The 27,802-nt window shown below is 43.4% G+C and overlaps 1 protein-coding gene across 1 annotated transcript in view; it reads left to right on the forward strand.

Moving 5' to 3' along the window:
* Positions 1-14,609: 14,609 nt before the first annotated feature.
* The window catches only part of LOC124776138 (gustatory receptor for sugar taste 64e-like), a 156,276-nt gene continuing 143,083 nt past the window's right edge, over positions 14,610-27,802 (forward strand). Inside the window, exons 1-2 of the mRNA XM_047250975.1 lie at positions 14,610-14,655; positions 16,960-17,110. Coding sequence (XP_047106931.1) covers positions 14,610-14,655; positions 16,960-17,110 — 197 coding nt within the window. The remainder of the gene's footprint in view (positions 14,656-16,959; positions 17,111-27,802) is intronic.

Here is a 27,802-nt window from a genome sequence, read left to right on the forward strand (position 1 = left end):
GTGGAGTGCATGGCACTCAACAATTTGTAGTAGGTAGGGGGGGGATGGAGATCCAAGTGGAGTGGGCATAGCATAGGATGGGGCAGATGAGGGACTTATAGGTATGTAGGATAGTGGAAGCGTCTAATCCCCATGTTCGACCAGAGAGGAGTTTGAGGAGATGGAGACAGTTATGTGCCTTGGCTTGGACTGTGAGGAGATGGGGGGTCCAGGAAAGGCGTCGGTCGAGGGTGATGCCAAGGTACTTGAGGGTGGGAGTGAGGGCAATGGGGCGGCCATAGATGGTAAGGTAGAAATATAAGAGGCGGAAGGAGGGGGTGGTGCGGCTTATGACGATTGCCTGGGTTTTGGAGGGATTGATCTTAAGGAGCCAATGGTTGCACCACGTGGTGAACAGGTCAAGGCGGGACTGGAGGAGGTGCTGGGAACGTTGGAGGGAGGGGGTAAGAGCAAGGAAGGCGGAGTCATTGGCATATTGCACGAGATGGACAGGTGGTGGGACTTGCAGCATGTCTGCAGTGTATAAGAGGTAGAGGAGAGGGGAAAGGATGGAGCCTTGGGGTACGCCTGCTGAGGAGTAGGAGGTGTAAGAGTTGGAGTGGTAACATAGGAGGGGCAGTGAGAGAGCAAGGAGGCTGTCAGGCGAACATAGTTGATGGGGAGGGCATAAGACTGGAGTCTGAAGAGGAGGCCGGGGAGCCATACCCCCGGTCACAGACATGTTCAAGATCAAGGCACACAAAGATGGCAGAACGATCTACATCTACATCGACATCTACATCCATACTCCGCAAGCCACCTGACGGTGTGTGGCGGAGGGTACCCTGAGTATTGGTTCTCCCTTCTATTCCAGTCTCGTATTGTACGTGGAAAGAAGGATTGTCAGTATGCTTCTGTGTGGGCTGTAATCTCTCTGATTTTATCCTCATGGTCTCTTCGTGAGATATACGCAGGAGGGAGCAATATACTGCTTGACTCTTCAGTGAAGGTGTGTTCTCGAAACTTTAACAAAAGCCCGTACCGAGCTACTGAGCGTGTCTCCTGCAGAGTCTTCCACTGGAGTTTATCATCTCCGTAACGCTTTCTCGATTACTGAATGATCCTGTAACGAAGCGCGCTGTTCTCCATTGGATGTTCTCTATCTCTTCTATCTCGCAATGGGGGTGTTGAGATCAGACAGTGGTGTGGCCCCCAAGTACTGGAAGCTAGGAGCAAGTGGGGGGAGAGGAGTCAGTGTGATCCTGGATGTCAGGGAATTGAGGTGAGTGGAAAGGAGATGTGCCAGATGGAGGAGGCTATCATCAGCAGAGAAGGAAGGTCAGAAGCCACATTGGGTCAAGGGAAGGAGTTGGTGCTGGTGGAGGTGGTGGTGAATGCAGTGGGTAAGGATGGACTCCAGGACCTTGCTGAAGACCGACAAGAGACTGATAGGAGGAAGGGGGTTTGGCAGGTTTGGGAGCCATAAGGATCCGGGAAGTCTTCCACAGGTTGGGGTAGAAGCCGATGGAAACATTATAGAGGGTGGCTAGGACTGTAAGGAACGAGAGGGGGTTCTTTGAGGTGGTGGTACGCAATACAATCGTGATCAGGTGCCATGTTGTGTGACAATGGGGGTGTTGAGATCGGACAGTGGTGTGGCCCCCAAGTACTGGAAGCTAGGAGCAAGTGGGGGGAGAGGAGTCAGTGCGATCCTGGATGTCAGGGAAGACAGAGTAATCAAATCGGGGATCGTCAGGAATGGAAAGGACGACAGACAAGTGGGAAACACAATGATTGGCCTTACTGATATCATCTGGGAAAGGGTGGTCATCGTGTAGGATTTCCCCAAGAAATCTTTTGTGCCAGTAAGGCTGACCTGTACTTGGAGGAGTTAATAGGCAGTGAAGCATTAAGACGGGTGCATGTCTGTCGCCAGGCCTGGCGTTTTTTGGCTGTGACCAAGTTTCTAATATGGCGTTGGAGTTGCTGGAGGCGGAGGAGTTTGTCCCGGTCCCAGGTACAGTGGAAGGAACGGTAAACACGACGAGATTCGTGGAGGAGGAGTATGGCCTGTGGTGGTAAGATGGGATGGTGAGGGTGAATGGCTTTGGTGGAGGAAGGAAGTGGCATGGGAGATGTCATCAGGGTGCTGGTAGGTGAGGGGGTGGCGTCCAACCTGGGTATCTATGATATGCCAGTAGGCATCCCAGTTGGCATGGGAGTAATCATGGATGAGTCTCGGGGGTGGGTCTGGGTAGTGTGCAGGGTGAGGGCGAGGTTCGACTGATATGGTGAGCAGGATGGGAAGGTGATCATTATCTTTAGGGTCAAGGACATCTGCAGTAATGTGCCCAAGGAGGTTTGGGGAGGCAAGGACTATGTCAGAAGTGGTATTGGATTCTGGGTGGGTATGTTGAGGGAGAGGGAGAAGGTCACCTTGGAGGGTGGCAATAAACTGATGCCACCACCGTAATTGGGTGAGTGTTGAGGTCAGCAGCAATCATGCAGAAGGAGAATGTGCGAATCAGTCAAGTGTATTCCATTCTCAAAATCTAACAGAAACTTATGGGAAGTATATTTTTTTGCTTACTTTGTAGTTACTCTTTGTATCAGCTTAGCATTTTCGAGAAAAATAAGATGTCTCAAACGTGTTTATGAAGCGATCGTACAGACATAAATTCAAAAAATCATTAATTTACATTTAAATTGTTATCTATAGTTTCTAATGCTTTTATATGTTGGTTTATGCATAGAACTAAGCTTTTTTAGTAAAAATGTTTTCATACAGCCTATCACCAACGTAGGTATGACTGATTTGCTTTTTAAGATGGAAACTATAAACAGTAATTGCCAAAGTACTTTATCAACGGAAGGAAATAAAATCTATCGTGTCTACAGCTCTAGAGCAATCCTAGAGGCAACAAGAATGGTTCAACAAAATCATATTTGCAATTACAAGCCTGGAAAAGAGTTATTTAAAAGGTTCGTGACAGAAAATAAATATGCCAATAGGCCTATCGACCTGAAGAAATTATGTAGCCCATTCGTCTTAGAGCCAGAATTAGAACAAATTATTGAAGTACGTAATTACAGTGCATGAGATTGGATTTGGATTTATTGCCAAACAAGTATGGTTGGTTGCATATGCACTGGCAGATGCAACTTATGATGAGATTTTTTTTTGTTTATAGTGAAAAGAAAACTGCAAGGAAGAAATGGTGGGTCAGTTAAAAACGTCGATATGATGCGGCTTTAAGAGTGCTGGAAAATTTGTCCGTGTACCGGGCTTCCACGTCTAATTCTACTGTGATAGACTATTATTTTGACAAGCTTTCAGATGTCACTAAGAAACTAGGCAGTACGTATGCAGATGTACCTACGCAGAATGGGGAGAAACTATGAATTTGGTGGGCTGTATTTGTGCTAACGGCAGCTGGATACTCTCATTCATAATATTCAGTTCTCAGTGGAATGAAGATTACGTGAGGGACTGTCTACCGAACACACAGGATCTCCTATCTGAAAAGGGGTGGGGTACTAAAGAACTGGTTTCAGAATGGTTTCAGTTTTTTCATGTATCTAACAGAATAAGAAATGTGCTTTTGCTGATGGATTCACATGGAGCACATATTTCTCCACAATTGCTTGAGCCTGCTAGTCAAAATGAATCAATTTACTTACATTCTCTTCTCACACTACAGACGTACTCCAATCTCTGGACGTCGGCATTTATGTGGCACTTAAAGAGTGCTTGGAGAGATGACCTGCAAGATTATGTGGCAAAAACTCAGCAGAGAAACCAAATAAAAGAAACTCCCACCATCTTCTAGACGCCTTTTGAAAGAGAAGCTTGTTCCACCCAACCTCACTGAGAATCCCGATCCGCAGGTAGGCCTAGGAGTTCCTGATGCAGACAGATCATCAAATGGGAGTTAGCAGGCAGATGCTATTGACATGTCACAAACTCCAGCAACCTCATTATCTCCAATTGACAGTATCCTAAGAACACCAGTAGGAAATGTACGAAGGAAGATCACAAGAGCAAGGACCATTGACCCAAAGGCTAGAATCTAAGTGGATATGAACCAAGAGCTCTGGCATTGAGGAGTCCGTGAACTAGCACAGGAAAAGGAAGCACTGTTTCGGATTCACCTGGACCTTTTGGGAAGAGGTAAAAAAATTAAAAAAAAATTCCAGTTATTGACGACTGGACTTTGGCACATGTGGAGGGCCAACATTCAACAGGCGAAAGAGAGAAAATGGATAGAAGTAGGTGCAATTCTCATTCTGCCTCACTCTCTACCCTGAACTCGGCCAGAACGAATCTGCAATGGGACATATTTACATGTGTGATCTCTGCAGTTTTATCGATGAGTAAGGTGGTATTGTTTAGATAGGAATAAGTACTCTTTCAGTATGTGCTGTTGAATTAATGGCACTCAGTTGATTTTCTTTAATTAATGTTAACTTTGAACTTGAACAATTTACTCGGTATTGGAACTGAAATTATTTTTATAAATTTAATTTTTAATATAAATATGCAATTTTTGGTAACTTTTTGATTCAGTATGTCCCCTTTGATTGTGTAATAACAACGTTCAAAGATACACTCTTTTCACCGTATTTATAACTTATGTTAATGTATCACTTAAGTTAGAATTCATATCGCAAACTTACCTACACTTATCACCAAATTTGGTACAATTGTAGTGTTTTCATTTCAATATCCTCAGTTCCATGAAACGAAACCTATGCTATGAAATTGCTATTATTATAAAATGGTTCAAATGGCTCTGAACACTATGGGACTTAACATCTGTGGTCATCAGTCCCCTAGAACTTAGAACTACTTAAACCTAACTAACCTAAGGACATCACACACATCCACGCCCGAGGCAGGATTCGAACCTGCGACCGTAGCGGTCACGCGGTTCCAGATTGAAGCGCCTAGAACCGCACGGCAACGCCGGCCGGCGCTATTATTATATCGTACACATATAAACCTAAGTCGCACAATAGTTTTCTGCAGGAATATATGGTTAATCAGCTAATTTTTTAAATAGATTTACTGACTTTATCACTAAATAGGTTATTTATTCTATATGACAACGTCATTGTTGCTTCTTGATAGTGGTGTTGTGCATTAAAATCTGTCTTATTTGTTCGTTCCTCCTTGATTGCATGCGCTTTCAGAGAGATTTGATTTTCTGCATCGGTAACTTTACGTCTCTCGTTGAACTTATAACAACCCTTTCATTGTGTACGACTTCGTACACAGTGGTGAGCTTCAAAGTGTTGCGACAACTGTCGTCGTAGGAAAACTGGATAGGACCAGAAATGATTAGTGAACGAATAACAGGGCAAACAGGATATATACTTAACTTTTAGGAGAAGGAAGACTAAGTACAAATAATGCAACAAGAAACAGAGTCCAGGTGAAACAACAGCAACAACGATTATGTTGGATCCGTGACTAAGCAGCGCCTGCGTGACGTTCCGTAGAGAAGTGGCTCCAACTGCGAGCCGGGAGCAGCGAGGGCTGGTGCGTCCTGGCAGGCACGGAGTCTGAAGGCACAAAACCTGCAACAAGGTCACGCAGTTCACAAGAACAGATTTCATTCTGGTGGCGTCTCAGCAATCCTCTCTGTCCCTGATGGAGAAACGTAGAACGTCGAGCAAGTCGTACAACGGGGCCGCGCTCCTAGCGCCTCTATCTGCCGTACGATCTGTAAACGACCGAATCGTTAGTTTGACGGTTTGCCTGTGTGGGCGGAGTGGGCGCCGGCCGCTGCGACGGGTGGTGCTGCTGAAGCAAAGTGCGGTGGCGCCGTCCACCGGCGAAGGTCTGTCGCCTGTTTTGGAGTGGTGGGAAGACAAGAAGGGCAACGGTGCTTGATCCCCTGTGCAGGAGGCACCAAGTTTGCCCATATGCTGCTTAATGTTCGCGTAAAACGTTCAGTTTCGCTGTTGTATTGCAGGTGTTGCGGTGCACACTGGTGATTTGGTTGATGCTGAAGGTGGTGTAAAACTGTTAGAACTCGGCGGCAAGAAACTGAGGTCCGTTGTGACTCACACTCACTTCAGGCAATTCTTCAGGGGAGAAGATCGACGACAAGGCCTGGATTGTGGAATGAGTTCTAGTAGAGTGCATAGGAACCACGAAGGGAAATTCCTGAAAGCATCAACGATGATGAGGCAACGTGTATTCCAGCAAGGACCCACGAAATAGAATTGCTAACCGTGCCGAGGTGGTAGCTGTTTGGAGCATGCGAAGACCTGCTGAGGCGAGGCAGACTGATGCTGAGCACAGGCTTAGTACTGACAAGTCTGCTATTCAGTTTGTGCATCCAGACCGTGCCAAGTGCAATGACGTCGCACCAATTGCTTGGTGTGAACGGTGCCCCATTGACTGGAGTACCAAACGAACCACGTCAGGCTGGAGAGCCCGGGGAATCACAACTCGTGACTGATCATTATTGATGTGAACCAAAATGACACCTTGGTGAACTGCAAGGGCGTGCTGACACACAAAATATGGGCAAATCACAGATCTACGAATATGTCTGGCTGAATACGGCTAGCCATTGGAGATGTAGTGCAACAGATTGCAGATCAGAATCCACTGCTGTGGCCTTGGGAATTTTCAGATGATTAAATGAAAAGCGATGCAAAATACACTACTGGCCACTAAAATTGCTACACCAAGAAGAAATGCAGATGATTAACCGATATTCATTGGAAAAATATATTACACTAGAACTGACATGTGATTACATTTTCACGCAATTTGGGTGCATAGATCCTGAGAGATCAGTACCCAGAACAACCACCTCTGGCCGTAATAACGGCCTTGATACGCCTGGGCATTGAGTCAAACACAGCATCCATGGCATGTGCAGGTACAGCTGCCCAAGCAGCTTCAACACGATACCACAGTTCATCAAGAGTAGTGACTGGGGTATCGTGACGAGCCAGTTGCTCGGCCACCATTGACCAGACGTTTTCAATTGGTGATAGATCTGGAGAATGTGCTGGTCAGGCCAGCAGCCGAACATTTTCTGTATCCAGAAAGCCCTGCAACATGCGGTCGTGCATTATCCTGCTGAAATGTAGGGTTTCGCAGGGATTGAATGAAGGGTAGAGTCACGGGTCGTAACACATCTGAAATGTAAGGTCTGCTGTTCAAAGTGCCGTCAATGCGAACAAGAGATGACCGAGACGTGTAACCAATGGCACCCCATACCATCACGCCGGGTGATATGCCAGTATGACGATGACGAATACACGCTTCCAATGTGCGTTCACCGCGATGTCGCCAAACATGGATGCGACCATCATGATGTTGTAAACAGAACCTGGATTCATCCGAAAAACTGACGTTTTGCCATTCGTGCACCCAGTTCACCGTTGAGTACACCATCGCAGGCGCTCCTGTCTGTGATGCAGCGCTGGCCGGGGTGGCCGAGCGGTTCTAGGCGCTACAGTCTGGAACCGTGCGACTGCTACGGTCGCAGGTTCGAAACCTGCCTCGGGGATGGATGTGTGTGATGTCCTTAGGTTAGTTAAGTTTAGGTAGTTCTAAGTTCTAGGGGACTGATGACCTCAGAAGTTGAGTCTCATAGTGCTCAGAGCCATTTCAATCATTTTTTGTGATGCAGCGACAAGGGTAACCACAGCCATGGTCTCCGAGCTGATAGTCCATGCTGCTGCAAACGTCGTCGAACTGTTCGTGCAGATGGTTGTTGTCTTGCAAACGTCCCCATCTGCTGACTCAGCGATCGAGACGCGGCTGCACGATCCGTTACAGCCATGCGGATAAGATGCCTGTCATCTCGACTGCTAGTGATACGAGGCTGTTGGGATACAGCACGGCGTTCCGTATTACCCTCCTGAACCCACTGATTCCATATTCTGCTAACATTCATTAGATCTCGTCCAATGCGAGCAGCAATGTCGCGATACGATAAACCGCAATCGCGACTAGGCTTAAATCCGACCTTTATCAAAGTCGGAAACGTGATGGTACGCATTTCTCCTCCTTACACGAGGCATCGCAACAACGTTGCACCAGGCGACGCCGGTGAACTTCTGTTTCTGTATGAGAAATCGGTTGGAAACTTTCCTCATGTCAGCACGTTGTAGGTGTCGCCACCGGCGCCAGCCTTGTGTGAATGCTCTGAAAAGCTAATCGTTTGCATATCACAGCACTTCTTCCTGTCGGTTAAATTTCGTGTCTGTAGCACGTCATCTTCGTGGTGTACCAATTTTAATGGCCAGTGGTGTATATGTGTCTTGTGAATCAATGTAGCAACAAGGAGCAGAGGACTCATTAAATGCCGAATCTGACCAGAAGACGGTCATACAGTGACAGAAATCGATTTGCTGTAACAAATGATTTCAAACATCTCACGGCGCATTCTGCCAATTATCTCGTTTACAAGTTTAAAATACAGTAAGACATAAAGGTAATCCATGTTAGTGAGTTGACTGATAGCAGAAAGAAATGTAGTGTATTGAGAGTAGACAGAAGGTAAGATCCAATATTGTTTGATCATACAACTGCCGATTAGTCACAGTCGAAAAGTATCTAAAAGTATTTGTGCGGAGCGTTTTAGTATGGAAGGGGTAGATAAATATAGCCTAGGGAAAAGCATATGCCAGGTTGATCTCATGTAAGAGAACCATCCACGAAGAAGGTCTATATCTACATCTACATGGATACTCTGCATATCATATTTAAGTGCATGGCAGAGGGTTCATCGAACCACCTTCTGGCCGGCCGGTGTGGCCGTGCAGTTCTAGGCACTTCAGTCTGGATCCTCGTGACCGCTACGGTCGCAGGTTCGAATCCTGCCTCGGCCATGGATGTGTGTGATGTCCTCAGGTTAGTTACGTTTAACTAGTTCTAAGTTCTAGGGGACTGATGACCACAGATGTTAAGTCCCATAGTGCTCAGAGCCATTTGAACCATTTTTGAACCACCTTCACTCTCTCACAAAACTCTTCTCCAACATTGTTCGTCGATTTGGGGCTCTAGACAAGTTGGATGGATGGGATATTTATAGAACAGCTGCACGTTTTCTCCCGTGCTTGCAGTCAGCTCGGTAGCGTCACGGAAATTCTGAAGAAACTCCAACGGGAAACGCTATAAGAAAGACACTGTACTTCAGGGAAGAGCCTGAATCGCGAAATTCAGAGTGTCTACGTTCCAATTCGGATCAAGAAACATATTATTTCCTCTATTTTACTCCTCGCATAATGATCACGAGGGAGAATTAAAGCAGTTCCAGTGAAGGCGTACAGGCGGCCTGTCTTCAAGTGTACTCGTACTCACTCGTCAACGAAAGCTATTCACGGGCGCTAATAGCTTAGAACAGTGTTTTTCAACCTGGAGGTCGCGACTGCTGGCGGCTCGCAAAGCCTTGTTTAGGGGGTCCCGGTCGCAGGAGAAAGCAGTTGCAGCATGGCTGGTAACGTATGTTTCAAGACGATCATCTACTGTGGTATAAATATCACACGGAAGTGACAAGTTTTTGTGAAAGCACCTTCTAAATTCGCTCGCGTTCATATCTGATACTTATTTATAACAATGAATACGAATTTAATTTAAGCCTGCTGAAGAGCTCAAATACGCAAACACTTGCAGCAGTGAGAAGCAACACAATGTCTATCGATCTCTTCCCACTTCTGCGGAGTGGAACTAGGACGGCGAGACTCACTAAGTCTTGTACAGGTAACATTTACCTCAGAGAGTTTTGCAGGGAGAGAGAAAGGACCACATCAACTTCCGGGATGGAACGGCGGTGCAGTGGCGGCGTCTTGTGTATTACTGACAACTTAGTATACGTGCCGATCATCTGCTGTGATAAAAATATCATACGGAACGAGGACAATTGATGAAGGCGCATTTAAAAGATGCTCACGTTCAAATGTGATACAAAAAGGCTGCAACAACACGCACGCAGCTCACGTGCAAGATTTGACACCACGGTTAGTAGAATGCATTTCAGTAACAAACTTCAAACCATACCACAAGGCACGAAGTACAGTGCTCTTCCGAGCGGATCTAGGATGCCTGAGCTCAACTCATACTTTAATTCACCCACTGCAATTTGACGTTGTTTCTATTTTCCTAGTTTTGTGGCTTCACCGGGATTCCGAGAAAATTGTCGTTGCTTGTCACCTGGTTACTTTTTCATTTCTTTCGCGTAGTTAATTGTGGTGATTGCCCTGAAGTAAATCATTGTTTTTTTGATACTGCTTTATAAAAGAGTTGAAAAATATCTTACAAAAACTAGGCTCACATTGGTACAAATGAAAACTACATATTCTCGAAATTAATTAAAAAGAAATGTTGTCTTCTTTTGAAACTGAATGAAATTGAATGAAATAACCATCCTGCTACATGTCTTAACACTAGGGGTTCTGTAATACAAAACATAGGCCTAAGGAAAATGGTATTTATTTTTTATTAAAATTACGTAATTCCTTGTTTAACATTAATTCTGAAACTTGTCCATTTTATGCTCGCTCAGAGCGAAGCCCGAAGACAATAATCACATCTCGATCAGTATAGTATCAATAGAAAGAAAATTAAATACGTTGCCTTGGAAATCGCTGACATACTTTTATTATGCTTCTGGGGACCGCCAGAATATTTTTACTTGGAAGGGGGTCGCGTATTCAAAAAGGTTGAAAAACACTGCCCGCGCGGGATTAGCCGAGCGGTCCCGGCGTTGCAGTCGTGGACAGTGCGGCTGGTCCCGGCGGAGGTTCGAGTCCTCCCTCGGGCATGGGTGTGTGTGTTTGTCCTTAGGATAATTTAGGTTAAGTAGTGTGTAAGCTTAGGGACTGATGACCTCAGCAGTTTAATCCCACACGATTTCACACCCGTGGTCTAGGGGTAGCGTCTTTGATTCATAATCAAAACGTCTTCGGTCCCGGGTTCGATCCACGCCACTGCCTAAATTTTGATAAATAATCAGCATTGGCGGCCGAAGACTTCCGGCATAAGAAGTCAGCCTCATTCTGCCAATGGTCTTGTCAAAGAGGGCGGAGGAGCGGATAGAGGTTCAGGGCACTCTCTTGTCCTAGGGATGGGAAATTGCCCCTAAAGGCGGAAGAATCAGCAATGATCAACGACATGAGGATGCAGAAGGCAATGGAAACCACTGCATTAAAGACACGTAACGTGTATCCACAGGACATGTGGCCTGTAATTGAAGAAGTGTCATGATGATCTCTCCATTGGCAAAAGATTCCGGAATAGTCCCCCATTCGGATCTCCGGGACTGCCAAGGGGGAGGTTACCATGAGAAAAAGATTGAATAATCAACGAAAGGATAACGTTCTACGAGTCGGGGCGTGGAATGTCAGAAGCTTGAACGTGGTAGGGAAACTAGAAAATCTGAAAAGGGAAACGCAAAGGCTCAATCTAGATATAGTAGGGGTCAGTGAAGTGAAGTGGAAGGAAGACAAGGATTTCCGGTCAGATGAGTATCGGGTAATGTCAACAGCAGCAGAAAATGGTATAACAGGTGTAGGATTCGTTATGAATAGGAAGGTAGGGCAGAGGGTGTGTTACTGTGAACAGTTCAGTGACCGGGTTGTTCTAATCAGAATCGACAGCAGACCAACACCGACAACGATAATTCAGGTATACATGCCGACGTCGCAAGCTGAAGATGAACAGATAGAGAAAGTGTATGAGGATATTGAAAGAGTAATGCAGTATGTAAAGGGGGATGAAAATCTAATAGTGATGGGCGACTGGAATGCAGTTGTAGGGGAAGGAGTAGAAGAAAAGGTTACAGGAGAATATGGGCTTGGGACGAGGAATGAAAGAGGAGAAAGACTAATTGAGTTCAGTAACAAGTTTCAGCTAGTAATAACGAATAGCCTGTTCAAGAATCACAAGAGGAGGAGGTATACTTGGAAAAGGTCGGGAGATACGGGAAGATTTCAATTAGATTACATCATGGTCAGACAGAGATTCCGAAATCAGATACTGGACTGTAAGGCGTACCCAGGAGCAGATATAGACTCAGATCACAATATAGTAGTGATTAAGAGTAGGCTGAAGTTCAAGACATTAGTCAGGAAGAATCAATACGCAAAGAAGAGGGATACGGAAGTACTAAGGAATGACGAGATACGTTTGAAGTTCTCTAACGCTACAGATACAGCAATAAGGAACAGCGCAGTAGGCAGTACAGTTGAAGAGGAATGGACATCTCTAAAAGGGCCATCACAGAAGTTGGGAACGAAAACGTAGGTACAAAGAAGGTAGCTGCGAAGAAACCATGGGTAACAGAAGAAATACTTCAGTTGATTGATGAAAGGAGGAAGTACAAACAGGTTCCGGGAAAATCAGGAATACAGAAATACAAGTCGCTGAGGAATGAAATAAGTAGGAAGTGCAGGGAAGCTAAGACGAAATGGCTGGAGGAAAAATGTGTAGACATCGAAAAAGATATGATTGTCGGAAGGACAGACTCAGCATACAGGAAAGTCAAAACAACCTTTGGTGACATTAAAAGCAACGGTGGTAACATTAAGAGTGCAACGGGAATTCCACTGTTAAATGCAGAGGAGAGAGCAGATAGGTGGAAAGAATACATTGAAAGCCTCTATGAGGGTGAAGATTTGTCTGATGTGATAGAAGAAGAAACAGGAGTCGATTTAGAAGAGATAGGGGATCCAGTATTAGAATCGGAATTGAAAAGAGCTTTGGAGGACTTACGGTCAAATAAGGCAGAAGGGATAGATAACATTCCATCAGAATTTCTAAAATAATTGGGGGAAATGGCAACAAAACGACTATTCACGTTGGTGTGTAGAATATATGAGTCTGGCGATATACCATCTGACTTTCGGAAAAGCATCATCCACACAATTCCGAAGACGGCAAGAGCTGACAAGTGCGAGAGTTAACGCACAATCAGCTTAACAGCTCATGCATCGAAGCTGCTTACAAGAATAATATACAGAAGAATGGAAAAGAAAATTGAGAATGCGCTAGGTGACGATCAGTTTGGCTTTAAGAAAAGTAAAGGGACGAGAGAGGCAGTTCTGACGTTACGGCTAATAATGGAAGCAAGGCTAAAGAAAAATCAAGACACTTTCATAGGATTTGTCGACCTGGAAAAAGCGTTCGACAATATAAAATGGTGGAAGCTGTTCGAGATTCTGAAAAAAGTAGGGGTAAGCTATCGGGAGAGACGGGTCATATACAATATGTACAACAACCAAGAGGAAATTATAAGAGGGGACGATCAAGAACGAAGTGCTCGTATTAAGAAGGGTGTAAGACAAGGCTGTAGCCTTTCGCCCCTACTCTTCAATCTGTACATCGAGGAAGCAATGATGGAAATAAAAGAAAGGTTCAGGAGTGGAATTAAAATACAAGGTGAAAGGATATCAATGATACGATTCGCTGATGACATTGCTATCCTGAGTGAAAGTGAAGAAGAATTAAATGATATGCTGAACGGAATGAACAGTCTAATGAGTACACAGTATGGTTTGAGAGTAAATCGGAGAAAGACGAAGGTAATGAGAAGTAGTAGAAATGAGAACAGCGAGAAACTTAACATCAGGATTGATGGTCACGAAGTCAATGAAGTTAAGGAATTCTGCTACCTAGGCAGTAAAATAACCAATGACGGACGGAGCAAGGAAGACATCAAAAGCAGACTCGCTATGGCAAAAAAGGCATTTCTGGCCAAGAGAAGTCTACTAGTATCAAATGCCGGCCTTAATTTGAGGAAGAAATTTCTGAGGATGTACGTCTGGAGTACAGCATTGTATGGTAGTGAAACATGGACTGTGGGAAAACCGGAACAGAAGAGAATCGAAGCATTTGAGATGTGGTGCTATAGACGAATGTTGAAAATTAGGTGGACTGATAAGGTAAGGAATGAGGAGGTTCTATGCAGAATCGGAGAGGAAAGGAATATGTGGAAAACACTGATAAGGAGAAGGGACAGTATGATAGGACATCTGCTAAGACATGAGGGAATGACTTCCATGGTACTAGAGGGAGCTGTAGAGGGCAAAAACTATAGAGAAAGACAGAGATTGGAATACGTCAAGCAAATAATTGAGGACGTAGGTTGCAAGTGCTACTCTGAGATGAAGAGGTTAGCACAGGAAATGAATTCGTGGCGGGCCGCATCAAACCAGTCAGTAGACTGATAAAAAAAAAAAGAACACATTAGAAGAACACTGGCTTAGACAATGAGCGCCCCAGGCGCAATCGACATGCTCAGTTTCACAGTCCGCGAATAGAACAGGAGGAAAGGGGTGGCGGATGGTTGTGATACATCACGTACCCCCGACCCCCCACCATACGGTTGTAAGAGGTCCATGAATAACGAATTTATTGCTAGCGCACTCGAGCAGTTGTAATTTCGATGGATTGCTCGCGCGCTGCCTGCGATATGTAAGCTATAAGAGAATCGCAGACCAGAGAGCAGTGCTGGCAGCAGTGGTAGCTGTAACTCCGGCAGTAGGAGTAAGTAGTAGCTAGCAGTCGGGTGTATGGAGCTGGCAGGACCGGTTGATCATGGCTGTAAAACCGAGTGGATATTACTCTTAAACAAGGTCAGTATACGTTAATGTACGGGTAGATGGCGAAACCATATGTTAAAGAAACATCACGGAAAATATTTTCAAGTATGATTGCGGATTTATGTGTATTGTCGATTATTATCAGCCTTTTATACATGGTTTCATAGCTAAAAAAATGGATAAAAGAGAAATCTGATGTAGCGGCTTGCTTGTACGCGATATTCAAGTACAGTGCAGACAAAAACTAGTGACTGGGAATGATTCTGGCTTTTCACAATGTTTCAAAAATTGACATAACGACACAAAATATGCGCATCATTGTCCGTCCAGAAAGTTCAGAGACTAATTTTGTAAGCGACGTCAGCACAGTAACTGGCGTGGCAACTTGAAGTAACTATTGCAAACAATCAGGTGTGCATTCGACCACTCGGTTGTGAGCTGGTAATGTTAAAAAAGTGGACTTGTGCCTATAGTATATCTAAGATCTTGTGCCACAAATCGCAATGGAGCAACATCTCTAAATAAGGTGTTCAAGACAGTGTCTAGAACGATCTGAGGAAGCGAAAATTGTGTACAAAGTTTGTCCCGGAGATCTTGACTGTCGGACGAAAACAATGGCGTGTTGAGCACCTGCCGCGATTTCATTGAATGCAAAACGCAAACAGTTATTTTCTGGGAAAATACACTACTGCCCATTAAAATTGTTACACCAAGAAGAAATGAAGATGATAAACGGGTATTCATTGGACAAATACCTTATACTAGAACTGACATGTGATTACATTTTCACGCAATTTGGATGCATAGATCCTGAGAAATCAGTACCCAGAACAACCACTTCTGGCCGTAATAACGGCCTTGATACACCTGGGCATTGAGTCGAACAGAGATTGGATGGCGTGTACAGGTACAGCTGCCCATGCAGCTTCAACACGATACCACAGTTCATCAAGAGAAGTGACTGGCGTATTGTGACGAGTCAGTTGCTCGGCCACCATTGACCAGACGTTTTCAGTTGGTGAGAGATCTGGAGAATGTGCTGGCCAGGGCAGCAGTCGAAAATTTTCTGTATCCAGAAAGGCCCGTGCAGAACCTGCAACATGCGGTTGTGCATTATCCTGCTGAAATGTAGGGTTTCGCAGGGATCGAATGAATGGTAGAGCCACGGATCGTATCTGAAATGTAACGTCCACTGTTCAAAGTGCCGTCAATGCGAACAAAAGGTGACCGAGACGTGTAACCAATGGCACCCCATACCATCACGACGGGTGATACGCCAGTATGGCGATGATGAATACACGCTTCCAATGTGCGTTTACCGCGATGTCGCCAAACACGGATGCGACGATCATGATACTGTAAACAGGACCTGGGTTAATCCGAAAAAATGACGTTTTGCCATTCATGTACCCATGTTCGTCGTTGAGTACACCATCGCAGGCGCTCCTGTCTGTGTGCAGCGTCAAGGGTAACCACAGCCATGGTCTCCGAGCTGATAGTCCATGCTGCTGCAAACGTCGTCGGACTGTTCGTGCAGATGGTTGTCGTCTTGAAAACGTCCCCATCTGTTGACTCAGGGATCGAGACGTGGCTGCACGATCCGTTACAGCCATGCGGATAAGATGCCTGTCATCTCGACTGCTAGTGATACGGGGCCGTTGGGATCGAGCACGGCGTTCCGTATTACCCTCCTGAACCCACCGATTCCATATTGTGCTAACAGTCATTGGATCTCGACCAACGCGAGCAGCAATGTCGCAATACGATAAACCGCAATCGCGATAGGCTACGTTACGTGATGGTACGCATTTCTCCTCCTTACACGAGGCATCACAACGACGTTTCACCAGGCAACGCCGGTCAACTGCTGTTTGTGTATGAGAAATCGGTTGGAAACTTTCCTCATATCAGCACGTTGTAGGTGTCGCCTCCGGGACCAACCTTGAAAAGCTAATCATTTGCATATCGCAGCATCTTCTTCCTGTCGGTTAAATTTCGCGTCTTTACCACGTCATCTTCGTGGTGTAGCAATTTTAATGGCCAGTAGTGTAGATTAGGAGTGACGAGACTTTATGTTACGAATACGAACACGTGACATGACGTTCACATGAAGGGTGAACACTTTGTCGACCAACCGGTATTCAAGCGAGTGTAACACACCAGTTGAACAACATCCCAGAGAAGAACATTTCCATCAGTTTCGCAAGGTTGAATGAACGTTCTGTGCGTTGTACTCAAATTGAGCCTGAGTAGAACACCAGAAGCATTAAAACCACCATCTTAACTGTTCTCTATTTTGTGTTACTACAGTCTCCGACTGTGGACTGACGGGGTGTATTTCGCTGTATTGTTTAGTGTGTACTTAACCAGTTTCAGAGGCGGTGAGCAGTGCGTGTTGTCTGCCACCAGGCCGCAAGACGTGGGCCACGCCCGTCAAGTCCGCCGGCGCGAGCGAGGCGGACTCATTCCACCGGGCGGTCAGCTGGGTGCTGGCCACGGCGCAGTGCTTCGCCATCATGCCCGTGCACGGCGTGCGGGCTGCCTCCCCCCACTCACTGAGGTAACGCGCCAGCTGACCACCCTAGTGCGTTTCGTTTTTCCAACTTTACGTTCACTGAAACTACTGACAGGGGCATCCTTGTTTCGTGAATGATTGCGCGGTACATGTTACTCAACCAGACTGCCTCACATGGTTGTTACTATAGCGCATATTTTCGCCTCTTTACTTTCGAAAATGTTCTTATCAGAGCACACAGCCACTCAAAAGCCACATGTCCGAAATAACAGATACCAATTTGATCTAGCAGTCACTGTGAATTAAGACAAAAAGGAATTACAGACACTGGATGCGAATGAGCGTTGATTGAGATCAATGGGAAAACTCGAAAATTTGTGCCGGACCGGTATCCGAATCCAGGTCTCCTGTTTATTAGGCAGATGCTCTCACCACTACGCCACCTGGCTAAAGTGGTCGTTACAGCTGCACGGAACACATCAGTGGTCGCACCGCGTGTCTGTTCTTTCCGACGTATCTCTTCGTTGCAGATGCACACCTGGATCGAAGTCTTACGGGAACTGGCGAAATGTCGCGAGTAATGAGGGTAATGGGCAACGGGCACTATGTTAGTAGTGTATGGATAACATGAGAATTTGGGTCTGACGGGAGACGTGCTGGGGTAGTCTGTGCAGATGCACTCAACACTGTGTCCGGATGGCTCAGTGCTCAGAGCATCTGCCTCGTAAGTGGGAGACACGGGATCGAATCCCCGTCTGGCAACAGTTTTCAACTTTCTCCATTGATTTCAAGTAATGTCAACTCGCAGCTAATGTCTGTAATTCCTTTGTGTGTTAAGGTGAAAATTTGTTGACCTCTTATGGAGACGACGTTGGTACCAATAGAGTTTTGTATTTAAGATGTTGGTACTCGTACAAATAGGGCAACAACGTAAGTCAAAGGCTAACCTTTTTTGCGAAATACGTTTGTTTGTACAGATTTTTTGGCTAAGTAGTAATGTTGTGTTTGTCTCGTTGAAACAGATGGACTAGCAAGTATGGGGCGTGTACAAGCACGCAGAAGGCCAAATTCTGGGGGACTACATGGCTCATATTCTAAGCTCTCTGGAAAGAAACGTAGAAGTTAGTCAATACTTTTCGCAGTACAGCGATCAGCGATGAAATAGCGAAATAGCCTGAATCTTTGGTTTTTGACTAAACCAGCGATCAGTGTACATAGTATGTGTGACAGGTCTCTCATTTATAACATCGTGTTAAATTTTAGTGCTGTGTCTAACGGAAAAGCGGACTCTTCCCGACCTGTAACTGGTTTCGGTAGCGCTTCAAACGGCCATCCCATACCCTTTCCCACACCGGTCTTCCACTGTCATAGGTGTTGAAAAATCGTTCAAATGGCTCTGAACACTATGGGACTTAACTTCCGAGGTCATCAGTCCCCTAGAAATTAGAACTACTTAAACCTAACCAACCTAAGGACATTAAACACATTCATGCCCGAGGCAGGATTCGAACCTGCGACCGTAGCGGTCGCGCGGTTCCGGACTGTAGCGCCTAGAACCGCTCGGCCTCTTCGGCTGGCTCACAGGTGTTGAAATCCGTTTAACAACCGACAGCCAACAATGAAGAACAGAAAGCAGTGCTGCGCCTATGAATAACGAATTTCACTTGATACAAGTCTGTGTAGTGTGTTCGTGATGTTTACAGACCTATACATCGTATATCATACTGAGATGATTAAAATATGATTACTTTTGACAACTACATTGAAAAACAGCACCCCTACACGACATGAAGCACTGCTTCACCCTCATCGACGTAATCGCACCCATGATGATTGACAAACTAAAACGTATTTGTCAGATGGTGGGTCCTGGACTCTCACCACTTCATCTATTGTTTGTAGTGTACTCATCACAGCCGCTAAAGATTAAATCAAGCCGTACAACTTGTAGCAAAATTATACATATGGATCGTGACGTACTGTGTGTTATGCAGAAACTCAACGGCAGCTCATAACTAGCAAGCCAACAATAAATGGTAAAAATTCATGAACTTAGTGTGCATCCTCTTAAAGCCATGACCTTACAATACACGCACAAACTATCCGATTGATGGTGGTTCCATTCTGTGGTTGACTAATAAGTTCCGTCAAGTGATGGACGATAGAGATGCTGTTGGCAAACATCTCAAGACCATTCCGACGCCTGAATGCTACGAAGATTATAGCAAGTTGTCCAATGGAGATTAAGCAATGCGTACGCAATGCCCATATGAGTCACCCTCGTTTCATCGTGTGCAGCGATATGAGCCCAACGATTCTGTGGAGGAAACTGTATAGTACTGTATATCGTCAGAAGGAAAAAAAAAACATTAGAAACTGCTGTTCATATGTTAACTGACGACCTCAGAAACGTTCTTCGGCGAGATTGAGCCCCTACGCTGCAATCACCATGTAGAGTCCACAGAATAGACTCTTAATACATACTTCCAACATAAAACGTGTTGCTGCAGTCTCGAAAAGGAAAGCAGTAAGGGAATCCCTGTTGAAGTACAGGTACTCGTGCTCCCGCTATACCCATGTTCAAGAACGTTACGGAGAACATTATACGTCTTGACAGATATATTTGATTTCTCTTTCTTGAAGAGGATGGGAACGAATGGTAGTAAATATCACGACGTGCGCGTAAGAAGCAACACCTTCAATCACATACATTATGTTATCAAAAGTATCCGGACACCCCCAAAAACATACGTTTTTCATATTAGGTGCATTGTGCTGCCACCTACTGCCAGGTACTCAATATCAGCGACCTCAGTAATCATTAGACACTGTGAGAGAGTAATGTGGGGCGCTCCGCGGAACTCACGGACTTCGAACGTGGTCAGGTGACTGGGTGTCACTTGTATCACACGTCTGTACGCGAGATTTCCACACTGATAAACATCCCTAGGTCCACTGTTTCCGATGTGATAGTGGAGTGGAAACGTGAAGGGAAACGTAAAACACAAAAGCGTACAGGTGGATCTCGTCTGTTGACTGACAGAGACTGCCGACAGTTGAAGAGGGTCGTAATGTGTAATAGGCAGACATCTATCCAGACCATCACACAGGAATTCCAGACTGCATCAGGATCCAGTGCAGTTACTATGACAGTTAGGCGGGAGGTGAGAAAACTTGGATTTCATGGTCGAGCGGCTGTTCATAAGCCACACATCACTCTGGGAAGTGCCGAACGACGCCTCGCTTGGTGTAAGGAGCGTAAACATTGGACGATAGAACAGTGGAATAACGATATGTGGAGTGACGAATCATGGTACAGAATGTGGCGATCCGATGGCAGGGAGTGGGTACAGGGAATGCCCGGTGAACGTCATCTGCCAGCGTGTGTAGTGCCAGTAGTAAAACTCGGTGGTGTTGTGGTGTGGTCGTGTTTTTCATGGAGGGGGCTTGCATCCCTTGTTGTTTGTGCGTGGCACTATCACAGCAAAGGCCTACGTTGACGTTTTAAGCACCTTCTTGCTTCCCACTGTTGAAAAGTAATTCGGGGGTGGTGATTGTATCTTTCAATACGATCGAGCACATTTTCATAATGCATGACCTGTGGCGGAGTGGTTACACGGCAATGTTGTGGTCTTCAGTCCTGAGACTGGTTTGATGCAGCTCTCCATGCTACTCCATCCTGTGCAAGCTTCTTCATCTCCAAGTAACTACGCAACCTACATCCCTCTGAATCTGCTTAGCGTATCATCTCTTGGTCTCCCTCTACTATTTTTACCCTCCACGCTGCCCTCCATTATTAAATTGGCGATCCCTTGATGTCTTAAAACATTTCCTACCAACCGATCCCTTCTTCTAGTCAAGTTGTGCCACAAACTCCTCCTCAATTCCATTCACTACCTCCACATCAGTTATGTGATCTACCTTCCTAATCTTCAGCATTCTTCTGTAGCACCACATTTCGAAAGCTTCTCTTCTTGTCCAAAATATTTATCGTCCGTGTCTCACTTCCATACAGGGGTACACTCCATACAAATACTTTCAGAAACGACTTCCTGACACTTAAATCTATACTCGATGTTAGCAAATTTCTATTCTTCAGAAACGCTTTCCTTGCCATTACCAGTCTACATTTTATATCCTCTCTACTTCGACCATCGTCAGTTATTTTGCTCGCCAAATAGTAAAACTCCTTTACTACTTTAAGTGTCTCATTTCCTAATCTAATTCCCTCAGCATCACCTGACTTAATTTGACTACATTCCATTATCCTCGTTTTGCTTATGTTGATGTTCATCTTATATCCTCCTGCTCTTCCAAGTCCTTTGCTGTCTCTGACAGAATTACAATGTTATCGGCGAACCTCAAAGTTTTTACTTCTTCTCCATGGATTTTAATACCTACTCCGAATTATTCTTTTGTTTCCTTTACTGCTTGCTCAATATACAGATTGAATAACATCGGGGAGAGGCTACAACCTTGACTCACTCCCTTCCCAACCACTGCTTCCCTTTCATGCCCCTCGACTCTTACAATTGCCATGTGGTTTCTGTACAAATTGTAAATAGCCTTTCGCTCCCTGTATTATACCCCTGCCACCTTCAGAATTTGAAAGAGAGTATTCCAGCCAACATTGTCAAAAGCTTTCTCTAAGTCTACAAATGCTAGAAACGTAGGTTTGCCTTTCCTTAATCTATTTTCTAAGATAAGTCGTAGGGTCAGTATTGCCTCACGTGTTCCAGTAGTTCTACGAAATCCAAACTGATCTTCCCCGAGGTTGGCTGCTACCAGTTTTTCCATTCGTCTGTAAAGAATTGGTGCTATTATTTTGGAGCCGTGACTTATTAATCTGATAGCTCGGTAATTTTCACATCTGCCAACATCTGCTTTCTTTAGGATTGGAATTATTATATTCTTCTTGAAGTCTGAGGGTATTTCGCCTGTCTCATACATCTTGCTCACCAGATGGCAGAGTTTTGTGAGGGTTGGCTCTTCAAAGGCTATCAATAGTTCTAATGGAATGTTGTCTACTGCCAGGGCTTTGTTTCGACTTAGGTCTCTCAGTGCTCTGTCAAGCTCCTCGCACAGTATCATATCTCCCATTTCGTCTTCATCTACATCCTCTTCCATTTCCATAATATTGTCCTCAAGTACATCGCCCTTGTATAAACCCTCTATATACTCCTTCCACCTTTCTGCCTTCCCTTCTTTGCTTAGAACTGGGTTGCCATCTGAGCTCTTGATATTCATACAAGTGGTTCTCTTCTCTCCAAAGGTCTCTTTAATTTTCCTGCAGGCAGTATCTATCTTACCCCTAGTGAGACAAGCCTCTACATCCTTACATTTGTCCTCTAGCCATCCCTGCTTAGCCATTTTGCACTTCCTGTCGATCTCATTTTTGAGACGTTTGTATTCCTTGAAACGTCCCCTTTGAACAATTATACATGACTTTGCTTAAACTGACACACAATATTTTGTTAGCGCAACGCAATCTGACTTTCAAAATTCCCTACAAAGGAATGGCCCTGACTAACATTAAACTATACCTTTCACAAATCACTTACCTCACAAAAATCTTCGCTGCTCAAGCTACTGCAATACAGCGAGCGCCACTACTGCCAGCCAAATAAAAGATTCAAACTATGGAAGGCACTAACTACTGATAGGGATAGTTAGCAAATGAAAGATATTAATAGAGAACAAACAATGTATTCACCTTGATATCATCATATATAAATATAGCAGTTCATGACAAATTTCAAAACTCCGCCATCTCTCTCCCCACATCCACCACTGCTGGCGGCTCACCTCCAACTGCGCAACGCTACGCTCTGTTCACATCCACCTGCCGCTGCCCAACACTACAATGGCAGACAACAATGTAAACTAGCCACAGACTGCACACAGCACAGCCAGTGATTTTCATATTGAGCGCTACGTAACGTTGCCAATAAGAAAACATAAACAGCCTACTTACATAGAGAAAACATAAACAGCCTACTTACATAGCCCCCATGCTCCCCACAAAAAATTTTACAAATTTTTTTTTTTGGGCAGTGGCCAATAATGATTTGATAAAATTTTTCATAATTACAATAACAAAGAAATCAAATGCACACACTTATTGATACAGTGTTGGTCAAAAGCTAAAATTTTCTCACAGTCCATAAAGACAGTCCTCATCATTCGTCATAGTAAAATTGCAGTGTTTTTCTCAAAGTCTGAGCAGTAAAGGAAAATGCACACAGAAGTAGTGGATTTCCATGCAATCTTGAAGAAGTAGTGTTGTCCTTCCAACGGAACGACAGTGCTGACTCTTGACATGCATACAGGTAATGGGCCACAACAGAGCAAACCCACAGCAGAGTCAGTCGTAATTTTGAAGAGTATTGGTAGGTAGGTCATCACAGAGTAGACCCACTGTAGTCCTAGTAGAGAGTATGGTATTGGTGGGCCACCAGAGGTGCAGACCCACTGTAGTCCTTGTAGAAATTACGGTATTGATGGATCATCAAAGATGTAGACCCACTGTAGTCCTTGTAGAGATAGCCAACAGCCATCTGTTGTGACTGTGCAGGTGCACAATCACCATTGAAGAGTCTTGCGGATAATATAGCAAGTCCATAAACCACCACTTGTGCACTCACAAAGTTTTTGGAATTGTCCTTAGAACCAGCAATGCTGTTATCCAGTCCCTTGCTGAATCATTAACACACGTGCAAACACTATCAGTCCCTACTTCTCACATATTGTCCATATACTATGACCAACGGAAATGTGTGCAGTGAAATGAATGCTTACAAGTTACTTAGTTTGATAAACTGGTGTCAATTACAATTTTATAACATGAGAATACAATAACAAAGGTACAGAATACATCATTAAAAACATAACAATACAGATAACATTTGTAGTAAAACAGGCGTTACAAAAGAATAGAAATAGACATATACGTCAGTGTTACAGGAATTATGACATGAGTACATACATAAAAGATCAGAATAACTTTCGAAACATCAACTTCACACATGAGCATTAAACAGAACAGAATTAATAATGTCTAACATCTTTACAAAGTAAATAACATATTATTAATGCCAATTATATTCGAGGATAACAGTATTCCTCATCATAGTGAATGTAGCTTAATATTAAAAGAAGAAAAAATTCTATGAAACTACACAGAGACAGGAAGAAAACAAATACACAAGGGTACACAAACACATAGTGGGATAACACCAATAGGAAAGGACAGGGTTCGTTTTCAGTGTAACATGTGGTACTGCAGTCCAACCCAAAACTTCATATATCTTTCCTCTTATTTCATCCTTGGTTTCCACCAAAAAAAATTCTATCTAAGCATGCTTTCTGTATTTATACGTTCACACATTTCTTACCTCAACATTTCTTTCCAAGAAAATCCTACCTAAACCTGTTTTCTGTACTTTTTTTTGTATAACTTCTCAATGCATTTCTTCCAATTCATCGCACCTCATTTTCTTAGAGGCTACCCCCTCTTAAGCTAACTTAAATCTACTGAGCTCAGATGCTAAACTAAGGGACGAGGCAATGCAGCAGCACAAAATAAGTAACACAAACAACAATGACCAAAAAAATGGAAAATTGCAAAGCAAGCTACAGTAAATCTAAATTACCATGCAATGCAACATTACAACTAATATGAGCCAATGTGCAGCAACAAGAAAAATAAATGAGTAGTAAAATTGGCTTAGCAGAGTAACACAAAGTCAAATTCAGTAACACTACGCCTGGCAAACAGCAGTAACTTATACCTAAACATGACATAGCTCAAGCAGAAAAAATATTACAGTAAAAACAACAATGCAGATAAGGGAAATGTATATTCACATCTTAATATCTATGTAATTAAAATGGTGCACCACAACAACTGATTGTAAAAAGAAATATTACCATGTACTTGAAAAGAATATTATGTATGCAGTTACTATTACTAGTCCCTTCTTATTGTTCTCTCCTTTCCAAGTGCTCCTTTTTTGAAGAATGTGGATCACAAAATTATTATTTAATAGATCTGTTGACAGAAAGTGTTCACATTAGCAAATGCATTTAACTTTATTTTATGAAACTAATGCTGTAATACAGCTGGAAAACAGGTATCAAATGAAATAAGCAATTACGCAAACCAAAGCATAAAAATATCATTCAATAGTCATGTGACATTTCATAAGTTAGTAGAAATTCTCTCAACTCTCATAGAAAGACGCTTGTCATAATCAGGTGTGCAGATGTAAAAATATTTCTTGTCATTTTATTAGGCATTTCAGTAAATATCATAAATTAAGAGCTCCACAGTATGCTTTCAACAAGGAAATGTCAGTAGTGTGGACAATGGCCTCCCCTTTTTTTTTTCTACCTGTGCCGCTGAAAGGCTAATGGCTTTTTTTTTTTTTTTTTTTTTTTCGGGCGGCTGTCGCCCAGGTGGATGCCCGCGACGCATTACGTGCAGGTGGTCACTTAACTTTCTCACAGAAATATTTACAACAGCAGTTTCCGCTACCGTGACCGTCTCACATAAAAATATTTCACAGGTCAAGAATTAGCGTTGCAAATCTGTAGAAACAAAATCCTATAAATATAAGTGTCCAAAAAAATTTTCGCCGGCATTGTGATACATTCACGCATTTACACACCTTTCATAACTCTTAAAGTACGATTCTTCGTTTCCAACATCCTGTTTCACAAGTCAAGAGTCCCTACCCACTATTCATTACTCCTTACCTTATTACACATATACGTATCCATCGACACTCGTCAATATTTCGTCATTATAAATATGAAGCATAATCAAATAACTCATATAGCCTCAGCCTATTAATCATAAACATACCTCAGCAGCATAATACACATCGTCGTCGTAAAAATAACATCATAACACCTCAGTCAAATCTCAAAATCGTCGTAGCTTCCTCCAATAATTAAAAAGATTCTCTGCTCATGTCAAAAGTGTCATCTGCCTCAAACGTACTTTAAAAATCATGAATCCATACCAAATACATCATTCAAAGCTCTCATAGTATCACAATGGTTCCAAAAAAAATATGAAGAGTTCACACAGTACAGACAAAATACAATTTCGTAAGTGTGAAGTTATCCAACGGTGTAATTACGTAAACATGTGTCACTGACGTAGTAAAAAACATGTTTATCTCTCAGTTAAATGATCAGATAGCTGTGTAATTTGTGTGTTAGAGAAATTTGGTACCGATGTGTAAAGTTGTATAAGCAAATACCATATTAGCTAGGGTTCCTTGTGGTTGCCACACACATGGTACACAAAGTAAGCATGTACCCCCCTGAGGATTAATGTAATTATACCCTCAGGTGTTACAGATTACAGCAATGGAATGAAATGTATCACGGAAAACCTTTGTATCATTGTACTTCAAATATCTTTAAAAATTAATCTTTTAAGTACAAAATTAATCACTCAAATACGTGTACTGTAGCGCTAAACTGTGCGTCTTGTTGTAAGATAATCTCTGTGGAAGTGTCGTAGTTATTGTCCTCCGAAAGCTAAGTTCCGCAAAAGTCAACGTATTTACCTCATGATAAACAAAAGTGAAATGCTTTGCGTATAGATATCTTAGTTATTACGCTTATTGTCGTGATGAAGAAAGTACTGTGCTGTAACGTATTGTGGTGCTACGGAAAAGGCTGTCTCCTTGTAGCTATACCACAAAAGTTACTACTAAAACATGTTTTACTTTCCAGAAAAATTCAGAAAAACTGTGCAGATATAAAACAGAAACACTGCAAAAGCAACATTGTAAATTGTCACTCATTAGTAGCGTCGTGATAAAATCGTGTAGCTGTCACATAAACTAACCACTATGTCATCTGGTATCTCACAGAAAGTACTTTAAATCCAGAATATATTTTCAAGTAAACCAAAATGTTGCATTAAAATCTCATTAGCAGTACTGGTAAATGTTCTAAGTATGTAAGCCTTATAGTCGTTCCATAATCGTGCAACTAACAAGCAAGAATGTACACACACAATAACACTGTGACGTCTGTTCACTATAACAATGCATTCGTCATTTCTGTTTCAATAAGTTCCCTTGGTTCTTGACTGGATATTTAACTTCAAACATTGTTGCATGTTAACAGTTTCTTAAGTCTGACAAGCATACTAGTAATGTGAAGTGAAAAGTTTTATGGCAATGACAAAGTTAAAAAGCAGATTATCTTTCAATAAATGGTTTCACATGTGAAATATGGTGCAAGCCTTTACTCTTCCTAGTACGCAGAATTTCAACTTCAAAGTAATTATCATGTTATATACGTCGGGAAAGAATACTGGAATTTTTCTCAAGGTTAGCCTCTATGTTATTTTTCTCTGAGCCAGCCGGCGCAAGTGGCTGCCTGCGGTGCGAGTCATTGTCTGTTTCTTTGTTGGCGCGCGTCTTTATTGTGATTTGGAGACCTAACTTCTACAAATTCACTTTGCTGAGAGGGCTCTGCTCTGTTTAAATCCCGCCAGTTCTGTTGAAATTCAGGTCTGTCGTTTTGTCGGTAGTTTACATAGTTTCTGTTTTGTCGGTCACATGGTGGAGAATTTCTCCCTGAATCGTAACTACGTGCTGAACTCTTGCGTCTGAAGTTATTCTGTCTCACTTGATAACATTTATTTTGGTTCCCATATTGTCTGTTTCTCTTATTGTCTCTGTGATAGTCATTACCACGGAGAGGTGATCT

This window comes from Schistocerca piceifrons, chromosome 2 (genome assembly GCF_021461385.2).
Source record: "Schistocerca piceifrons isolate TAMUIC-IGC-003096 chromosome 2, iqSchPice1.1, whole genome shotgun sequence".
NCBI classification, from domain to species: domain Eukaryota; kingdom Metazoa; phylum Arthropoda; class Insecta; order Orthoptera; family Acrididae; genus Schistocerca; species Schistocerca piceifrons.